This window comes from Vitis vinifera, chromosome 13 (assembly GCF_030704535.1).
Source record: "Vitis vinifera cultivar Pinot Noir 40024 chromosome 13, ASM3070453v1".
NCBI classification, from domain to species: domain Eukaryota; kingdom Viridiplantae; phylum Streptophyta; class Magnoliopsida; order Vitales; family Vitaceae; genus Vitis; species Vitis vinifera.
This window is the reverse complement of record NC_081817.1, coordinates 24,144,847-24,155,468: the sequence shown is the minus strand read 5'-3', so window position 1 is coordinate 24,155,468 and position 10,622 is coordinate 24,144,847. Positions and strand designations below refer to the sequence as shown.

At 33.3% G+C, this 10,622-nt stretch overlaps 1 protein-coding gene across 4 annotated transcripts; it reads right to left on the bottom strand.

Moving 5' to 3' along the window:
* Positions 1–2,072: 2,072 nt before the first annotated feature.
* On the bottom strand, positions 2,073–10,351 carry LOC100244678 (E3 ubiquitin-protein ligase DIS1). 4 transcript variants are annotated; one of them, XM_002272094.4, is made up of 5 exons: positions 10,128–10,351; positions 8,144–8,213; positions 6,040–6,273; positions 3,164–3,550; positions 2,073–2,621 (listed from the first exon to the last, which is right to left on the bottom strand). In XM_002272094.4, exons 3-5 carry the CDS (start codon positions 6,247–6,249, stop codon positions 2,301–2,303), a joined length of 918 nt encoding a protein of 305 aa, XP_002272130.1. In that variant the 5' UTR covers positions 6,250–6,273; positions 8,144–8,213; positions 10,128–10,351; the 3' UTR covers positions 2,073–2,300. The 4 variants fall into 4 exon arrangements, with proteins under 4 accessions (XP_002272130.1, XP_010659160.1, XP_010659159.1 ...); XM_010660858.3 differs by lacking the exon at positions 10,128–10,351 and adding an exon at positions 10,028–10,085; XM_010660857.3 differs by lacking the exon at positions 10,128–10,351 and adding an exon at positions 9,777–10,071.
* Positions 10,352–10,622: the final 271 nt, after the last annotated feature.

The following is a 10,622-nucleotide window of genomic DNA, read 5'->3' as shown; positions in this document are numbered from 1 at the left end:
AAAATATATTTATTTTTTTAATTATAATAGATGTCACAACATTAAAACCTATTTTTTTTCAATATTTATAAATGTCCCTATTTTCATACCAATATCAAATCATGAAAAAGAAAAAGTATGAGAAAAGAGCATATTTTTTTCCTTTTTAGTTTTATAAAAGTTATATACATTATTTGAATAAGATTATTATTTTAAAATTCAATAAATAATAAAATATATTTGTATATAAAATTAAAAAAAATTAAATTAACTATATTTTATTCATTATAATTAATTATTTTAATAAAAAATAATTAATTATTTTTATTTTATATTAAAATTTTATATTCAAAAACAATAAAAAATGGAAAAAATAAATAAAGATGTTATTAATTTATTATAAAACTTATTTCCAATTTTAATATAGATAATACATCATTAAATTACAATTTAAAATATTGTCTTTTTAAAACAATAAATAAAATTTAATCTTATTTTCTCTATTAAAAAATAGATATAATTTGACCTATTAATATAATTATTTAATAAATATAAATGTTTTAAAATAAAATATATTCAAATACAACATCAACATTAAATTTTTTAAAAATTTAATTAAATCGTTAAATTTAAATTTAAATTTAAATATAAAAAAAATATGCTATTAACTAGCCATCCACGTGCTTGGCACATGCACCCAGCCTCGTGTTACAGTCAAATGCCGATAGTAATTAAGATAAAAGTGTAATAATATTTTTTATAAGCAGAGGATCTAATCCCATCCGAGTGCAGAGTAGAGGTCTTCACTTGGGAAGAAGAAATCACATCGATCAAGGTCTGAAAAGCTGGCATACATTATAGGCTATCCAGACCTATGACAAAGACTCATTGTAATGCCTGCTTCTCTTTTTGCCTTCCAAGTTCCAAGGGGCAGTAACTTTAAAATCCAGAAGAATCATTTGTAATCACGGATGAAAATTTCGGAAAATTTCGCTGAAAAATCGCCCAAATTTCGTGTGTCGGCGACAATGACACAAATAGTCGAACAATCGGTTTCGGCGATTTATCGGAAAATTTCGGTGAATTTTTTTCGAAAAAACATATTTCTACCGATTTATCGCCGACTTTACCGAAATTTCGGCCAAGTCAAACCGGTCAAATCCTCCAAAGTGTGAAATTTTGGCGCGGCCGCTGGTTTCCAACCCCAGACCCAAACCTCAAAAACAAACACAGCCTTTACCTCCACGGGGCTAATTTTCCATTTATTAAATAACAAGCACCGGATTAATATATAGTAAAACCAGCATAAAGCAAAATATTAAAAAATATTTTAATAAACAAATTAATCCTAATTATTTTATTTTTAAATTTCATTTAATTAATCACTAAAAATATAAAACCTATCATTATAATTTTATTAACAATTATTTTATCTCATTTATATATTACTTAAATATAAAAATATAAATATTTAAAAAAATTATATATATATATATCATAATTTATTTTACATTATTTAATATAATTAAAATGAAATGAATTATACTTTTAAAATAAAATATATTATAATCAAATATCACAATACTCTTAAATAATGTTTTAACACATACGATATTATCATCAAAATATGATTAAATATATTGCATATATCATTTTTTTTATAAAACTACATATAACAATTTTTTTATAAAACAACTTTAAAATATCTATTATTATTTATTATATATTTTAAAAAATTTCACAATATTTTCATAAATTTTAATTAATTTTAAGTCAAATGAAAGTTTTTTCCAAAATATCCACCCTAATATATTCATAAAATCAAAATCAAAATACCGATATATTTATAATCAGTGATTACCAATATTTTCATCTGTTATGTTTGTAATTTGCTCAGATTATGAAACATACCAAAGAAAAGTTTCCTTTTTCAGCTCCTTTCAGAATCTTACAAGCAACATTAGTAAAGTGCATCACCAGCCAATTTAGTCTGAAACCCTTTTTAAGTCTCCAGGCACAGATCCATAGCTTGTGTACTACTCATCCAAGCATGAACATATAAAAACAACAAAAGAATACTAAAAGAAGAATGATGGATTTTAAATCTCTATAGATTAAAATTAATATTGTATAAACAATAGTTATGTCTTCCCATTCATGTATTTGATGCACAGATTGAGCAAAGAGGGTTTGCCTCCAAGAATCCAAAAAATACATGACCAGAAGACCTAATATGGCACTACAACAACAACAACAAACTGATCTACTTACTAGGGCAAAATAGAAGGCAAAAAGAGAAGCAGGGAGGAGAACAAATCACTTCACTGTTCCTTCCAAATCCTACCAGTCACTCTTAACTTCAATTCCTTCCGATCACCTCCTGAGAAGAAGAGAGCCATGTTGCGCTGGATGATGAGTCCATCAAAACTGTCACGAACCTTTCTGTGGCTGTCCCTTATGCTTCTGGGCACCCCTTGCCAAATCATCTTCCTGCCAGTCCCTCCCACCTCTAGACTGTAACTGTAGTTCTTTGCCTCATTGTCATCACCCATGAACCTCAAGAATGCTATATAGACTGGCGCCATTCCAAGCTGGAAGGCTTCAAAATGCAGACAGAAGTACTGACCAAAGCAACTGAAAACCTAGACATAGGAAAAGGATTCAACAATCTATTAAATCCCCTATGAAATAAACTTACCAGAAAAAAAAAGGGTTTTATCATAATCCAGCACATTGTGTCATGGCAGGGGAGCAGTTTAGTCATTCCAACAGAAAAAATGTGGATACTTCAATAAACCCTGATTGGCATGGAAAATCCTCCTAATGCAAAGCCAAGGTTGCCTCTTTTAGATCCCTGTTCTATTTCATGCAAAGGGCAATTTGGGATTGGTTAATGTCATTAATTGAGACTCCATAGTTGACAGGAGGCACATTGTTATATAAAAAAAGAGGGGCATCAAAACAGTATTACTGTGATGTGCTCTTTTTCTTTGGCAGAATGAAAAAACAAACCCATACACGTGTTGCCAAGATTAGTGAAAAAATAACTGGATATAAATGCACCAAACAAAATTCTTGCACTGAAATCCACACAAAAAAAAAAAAAAACAAATGCTCTTATTTGCTTGGTTTGGAGCACCAAAAAACAACAAAGGATAAAAGTGAGACAAGAAAGAAATGATACCGTTAGCATCCAAGTAGCATTTTCAACCTCATGAGGATTTGATTTAACATAGCGATGGTTGAAAGTACTGCCATTGTGCATGTCAACTTTATGATCATCTTTTAGGTGGGCCACCAGATAAGGAATGTCACCAATGACTGTGCATTCTGATCCAGCATAGGGGCAGTTATAGGGTCTATAGACACACTGAGATTCATGCTTTAGCTTGCTGTAATAAGGATATATGCCCAAGCACCCAAAACTCTGATATTTACATGGAAGTTCAAGGGACGCAGCTACCTTCTCCAAGGCAAGACATCTGATATTGCCAAGTTCATGCCTGCAAGTGGGACATCGGTTATGCACCCTAGGTTTGCATCCAGAACACAATGTGTGACCATTTGAACACTGCATAAAGAAAAAAGGGGGGAAAACAATTAAAAGAATAACAACCAAAAACAACACTGTTGCAGTTCTCTTTGTTTGATACACAATAATTATCATAATACCAGAGAAACCCAAAAATAGGAATATAAAATTGATGCTTACGGATTAATAAACCTAAATTTAGCTAATAGAGGTAAAAACATCAAGGTTAATGCCAAATAGAACAGGTTAAATAATTCAAATTCTTTAAGCCTAACAATTGAATCATTAGAGCAGCCATCCCCCAGTTAGGATATAAGAGCATCAACAGTTCACAGGTTAAGAATCTAAAATGTTCTCCTATTTTAGGTTTAGGCAGCTTCTTAGAGTAGGAAGAACCTTGCAAGGATGTGGCTGCTAGGGTCTTCACAAAAACAACTCTGCAAGAGAATTGATGTTTGGCAAATCCATTCTCTGGAAGTGCATTTGGATCAAGTTGAACTCTACTCAAATGAATTCTGTTTGGCTGATCCTGCTGATTTGATTTTTAAATATATAATTATAAAGTTTATAGTCATTCAGACCAATTCCAAATGTTTTAAGAGATTTAAGTTGTCAACAACATAGACCTTTCGCTGCATCTCATGTAACAGCATCAGTTAATAAGTTAACCTACTTACAGGACGAGAAAAAAGAACAAATAATACCAAAGATATTGCAGCCAAAGCAATCTATTCATCCTCCTGATTTTCAGTATGTTAATCCTTACACTCCTGGGCATAAGTTTAGGGTTGTAATCTAGGTCAAGCTAATGAAGGAATATCACCATGGAATACCAGTTAATGGGGATAAAAATCAGAACCTGATATTATCACATGAGTCATTCTCCAGCTTCATGGTAGTTTCATTTGATATAGGTCAAGTTAATGAGGGCAAGATCACCATAGAATACTACAAGAAAAGGATTCATCTAAAGTCTATTCCTATATGCCCACCAAAAACTTTCTAAGGGTCCTTTTACAGTAGGAAATTCATTAAGACCTTTGGAAAACCATCCCAAATGCTATATTAGCCTCCAAATTGGATCTTCAGACTGTAATGCTTCTGCCAAATCACCTGTACTGTTCTCCCATATGTCATTCACTTCTTTTTTCAATGGTGCCCATGACTGCAGAGCAATTTGTGTTCCCAGACGAGATAAGGCACAAACAGGGATACAAACACTTGAAGGTTTCATTTTTCTCTAGAAACCGCATCCACTGAAGACTTTACTTTTCCATATTGGGTGACTTCTATTTCTCATATTTCTTCTTTATTTATTGATTTTTCTTTTCTTAATTTACCCTGACAAGGCAAAATGTCATTAACTAGATACATGGACCTTCATGAACTAGATTTTTTACTTTTGTCCCCTGTTTTCTGGGGGGAAAAGCACTCAGTTTTGAGTTTACTCAGATCAAAATGAGAACACTTGGAAGTTATCCATGCTCTTGAAAGAAAAAAGGGGCACAACCCAAGGACATAGATGCATACAGAGGCCAAAGCGTGCCAAGAAAAGGGGGAGAGAGAAAAATGCAAACCAAAGCTTGTGCCAAAACAGTCAACAAAATCAAACAACAAACCTACATCAAAATCCAATAAGACTGAAAACCAAGGATAGAAGGTTTTTTAGATTTAGGTTTTCACTACAACTTCTAGACTTTCCTCCCTCTCATCAAATTTTTTTATCCTGCCATTTCCAAAATTCACCTAATCATGCGTAAACCGTAAAGGAGCAACCCATATACCCTCCTTTGCTCCCCTCTATGGAACAACCATTCAATCCCACCAGCAGCTCCTTCAAATTGGAAGCACCCAAAAAATCTCAAACAAAAAATGATGGGCATAATGGCAAATAAGATAAATTTATGTGATCAACCATAACTATTTCTTATTACATATTTATCCCTGTTGGCATTTAACTTGAATTAAAAAAAAAAAAAAGGTCATTTAAATAACTTCAATAAGAAAATTCACAAGAGCAATGCATCTAGCATTAAGTGGTAACCTGAAAACTCCTAAATTACAAAATATAATTGGGATTTAGGCAACCAAAAAACCCCCCAGAAACTGATCAAAAATAAAAAAACTAAAAACCTCTCCACAATTTTCTTCAATTGTTTAAGCCTTCTTCCTCTTCACAGTTGATTTATTGATTCAAAGTTTCACATATACTTAAGGTTCACTACCCATCAAGAAACCATTAAAATATAAGTTCAAGCACAAGAAGGCGACTCATATCTTGCCAATATTAGAATGTTGCTCTTGTTGCTTTAAATATATCAATAAAAAAACATCATATAAGAGCTGACCAAACTACAATAAAACTATTAATAAGAATCTTAAAGTCTTAGAAAAGTAGGAAAAATGCAACAAAGGTGAAAATAAAATGCAAATCAACTTAAGTTTTGTAAGGAATTCATGAATGCAAGTTATGTATAAACACCAACTCATTTCATGAAAGAGATCCCAAGAATGATATATAACCAAACCTGATGGATGGGAGGGTACATAGCATTTAAGCACACAGGACACTCTAATAGCTCCCGCACACTACTAGAGACGGTCACGTTAGGTTTCAGAGTAGTTTGAGCTGGATCATTCACATGTTCACTGACTTCCATCATATCTTCACTTTGAGGAGGATCAATAACCTCAGATTTGCTCCGCATGTCATCAAAATATGTATTCCCAGATGCCATTACAAGTATGGCCTGCTGCTTACTCTATGTACAAAGACGTATCAAGTTAATTCCCACTATTATCTTTTATTAAATGTGTGTGATCCAAATTGTGGTACAGACAGAAAATGAAATGTAGGGCATGCATGATGTAAGATTAAATTTGTATTACCAATCCAATAATCAGATTAATGACCTTAAAGGAACAATAACAGATGTTTCTCCATGTCCTGGAAAGGAAACTTCTAATCTTCCACAAGTAGTCTGTTCTAAAAATGTACAACAATGAAATCACCTCGGACACGAAACAAACTACTAAACCCTTCAAAAAGCATAAAATTTTTCAAATTTTCTCAACTTTGATCTTTGCAACTTAAAGAGATGGCTTGCAGAAGAAAGCCACAGCCTGGAAGTATGGCTTTGACAGTTAGGAGCAGTGGTCCAAGAAGTTTGCGGAAGTTATGAACCTATGGTTTTCAACTATTGAACGCTTTGAACAAATCTAGTTGAAGTTAAGCATGGTGAAGGCTGTATAAAAAATTTGGTGCCACTGGGATGAAAGTAGAAGGTTTCATTTAAATCAACTTATTCTTTTATTCTTTTATTTTTTATTTTTTGAAGTGTAAAGCAAGAGAAATTCATAAAAGGAAATGCCAACAGAGTACCCCAAAGTACACAAGAAGTATACATTGACGCCTAAAAGCACCACCATTCATTTAAATCAACTTATAAATCACTAAACAATATACAGAAGCAAAATTGAGCAACAGAGAATATGAGTTGCTTGGATTCCTGTTAAAATGCCTTGTTTGGTATTCTTGGTGTTCAACACATGATTAATAGTAGGATTTGGATGACCCTAATAGGGTGTATTATGTCTAAGAAACAGGCAGAATCAGCAGATCACTTAGTTGCTCATTATAAAGTGGCTTTGGAGTTGTAGATTCTCATCTTCTCGTATTTGAAATCTATTGGGTATTACTGCGATTGGTTCTTGAGTTAAGAGTTGGGTTAATGCATTAAATCTGGTTGCAAGAATGAGTAAGATAATTGGAAGAGGGTCTTCTATAATTTTTCTTTGGTTCACTTGGAAGGGCAGAAAAAGATAACATTTTATAACATTGAACTTTACATTCTAAAGTTAACAAGTATTATCCTTAGATAGTTCTTTGTATGGTCTGCTTTAAAGGAGAGCAACCACAAGGTTTTTTGGTTTTTTTTGGATAGGCAAAAAGACGATATGCATTAATAGAACCTAAGCAAATGATGCAACAAAGTACACATGATTCATACGATCGTCACAAGAGCAATAGCAGATTTTTGTGATATTGAGCTTTCTATTATAAGTTGAGGAGTACTGTGGCCATAAAACTCTTTGTTTGGAGTTCCTTATGGGACTTTGGGGATGATCATTTCTCTGTATGCCCATCAATATAAATATATCTCCTCTCTTAACATTTTTTTATCCATGAAAATATAATCTTCACTGTATTTCTAAACTATAGAAATAATCTTGTTGAGTTTTTAAGTTTCCATTGTCTACATTCAAGCATTCCTAAGTATCTAACTCTTCCACATGTCTGGGTGTAAGAATTGGCGTTTGAGCAGTGAAAAAATATTATGAAAAAGGACTCAATTTCATGTACATTGCATAGCAATACCCAGCCAAGATGACATTTATCAACATCTGCAGATTCTAGTAAATACATGATACATCAAGGATATCGTGATGTCTAGACAATACCAATGTTGTGCCAAAAGATAGGTTGAGAAAATTTTCACAATTTACTTACCAACATCCAAATGGATATTTAAACAATCTGTGTTGATTAAAAAGGAAAAAGAACAACCCCCACCAACTCTCCACCTCCCTCAGGAGCAACTGCAGAACTTTTTGTTTAAAATAAATTCTTACCTCCAAATCACACTTTCCACCCTTGCTTCTAGTCTTCTTTCTTTTAGAAGATGCCAACCAATTACTTAACCTGCCATATATTATCCATTAGATTTTATGATTTCTCCATCAAAATTAAAGGGAATGGGAAAATGTAGGACCCAATAGATGATCATAGAGTTTAGAAATAGGTCATGCATGTTTACACTAATTAAATCTACCTAATTAATATATATATATATATAACATTGAGATCTGGCTGAAGAGGCAAGCAGAAGGGGAATGTGGGAGGTTTTAGGTTCAACAAATAAAAAAATTTACCTATAAAAAAGAAAAATGATAAATCACAATTATACCCTGCCAGTGCCCCATCCATCATCATCCTGATTGTAATATGTTTTGTATACATGCATGCACTGATTGAATTCTACAATATTAATGTGCAAGTTTTTCACCTACAGTATTTCAGGTGAATAATAATGACAATGAATGTCCAGTGTCCTCTACAGATGCCATCGATAATTGGACATGTGTACCAATCCAGGGATGCAACAAGGATTAAGCTCTACCTAGTGTTCCATATTGACAATCAAGGGGCTTCTAGGAATTCCAGCCTATTGAGGAATTCCATTCACTCATTAAGTCCATGGTATGGATCAAACATAATTCTATCAAATGGTGAGACAACAATAGAATCCCATTCTATCCGGATAGTGCACTAGCAAATGTTAGGTAATACTTCAGTAAATCCACATATGATGCAAAGAAACCATCCTAAACCTACAAACTTGTCAAATTACCAATTTTCAGATAGCTAAAAGGCCCTTCTCAAGAAAACTTCCAAACGTAAACATGGACTCAAGGAATAATGCATGCAAGAAAAAGACCTCTCAAAATGATGTCTTGAAATCCAAGTGTTACATTTGAAATATGACAAAGAAAAACCAAAAAAGAATTCTTTTGATTAGTACAACCTAAGTCCCACAAGTGCAAAAACACAGACATTTCCATATTTGATGAGAAAATTGAGTTCTTGTACAAAAAAAATAAAAGATTATTCCAATCATTTCATAGTGAACTGTAAAGTAGTCACACTGATTTTACAAATACCAACATGAATAGTAAAAGTACTACCTTAATATGCTTTCTGAAATTCCAGATGGTTCTTCACTAGAAGAAACAAGTAAAAGAGGGGATGAACACAACCATTTTCTCACAACTCCTATGGTATTGCACAATCTTAGGCCAAGAGGATGGAACTAGTTGGTTGCTTAAGAGGTTTTTTGACATAACTACAAGCAAAACTCATCATGAATTGAGTACTTACCCGCAATTTTCAAAAATTACATCCAATTCATTTTGTCTATCTAGGGGAAGGATGATTTTTCATTTTTCTTAGAAAAAAAAACCTATGGGGATTATTGATGGGAGAAGAGAGCCAAAAGCGGAAAGGATTACACAACTAAATTCCTACAACTATTTGATTCCACTAATGCCCAAAAAAAAGACTTCCCCAAGAATATTAATCCAACAATATAAAAAAGTTCAAAACTTCTCCAAAATAAATAAATAAATAAATGCATTAGAAGAAGAATAAACAAGCAAAGACAAACCCATAAAATGCATCATTATACTTCCGAAAATGCCCACTTACAGCATTGATAGTTGTAACAATTTCCAGGTGATACGCACGACGTTAACTCAAAAGATCAAACGAAAAAGGACTAGCAAGTATACAAAACCACAGATCAAAGGACTAAACCAAGCACAACGAAAGGGTATATTCAGGTCCAAAAACAAAACCCTAAAACAACAAACCCACACAAAAATTCAAATCAAATCCACAATCAGATCCAGAACATTCCAAGACAACGTCACAACAAAAAAAAAAACGCGTTCCCTCACCCCTCATATCACGCAAAATCCACACCAAACAGTGCGGAATCCAACCTCCAGAAGAAACAAAACAAAAACATCATCGAGAAAGAAACAAGAGACGAAGTACCTCGAAACGACGTCGTAAATCAGGACCCCATGAGAACAGACTAGAAAGAGGAAGCCCTAAGAATCAATAAATACGAAGGGACGAGGCAGCGAAGGAAATTTTCAAATTAAAGACGTTTAAGAGAGAGAGAGAGGAGCGTGGGTAGGTGAAGACAGATATTTGAGAAGAAAATACAAAAATAAAAGGTTAAAAGTGTGGGGCCCTGGATCTCGTAATTCTCAAAATTGTGAGAGTTTTCTCGAGTGCCAAACAAGCCCTTGAAATTTAAATCTTTCAAACTTAGAGAGAGAGTATGTAGAATCTCAGTGCGACGAAGGGAGCGCCAAGTGGAAGAGAGAGAGAGACAGTTGTCCGGAACCGCTGAGGGCGGCATTTGGTTCACGCGCTACGCCCGTACCGTACGCGCTTTAGTTGAAAGTGAAATTGTCCGCGTCTCTGATTCACCAAGCATGCAGTATAATATTATTTTTTATGATGAGGAAATAATTTTACCAA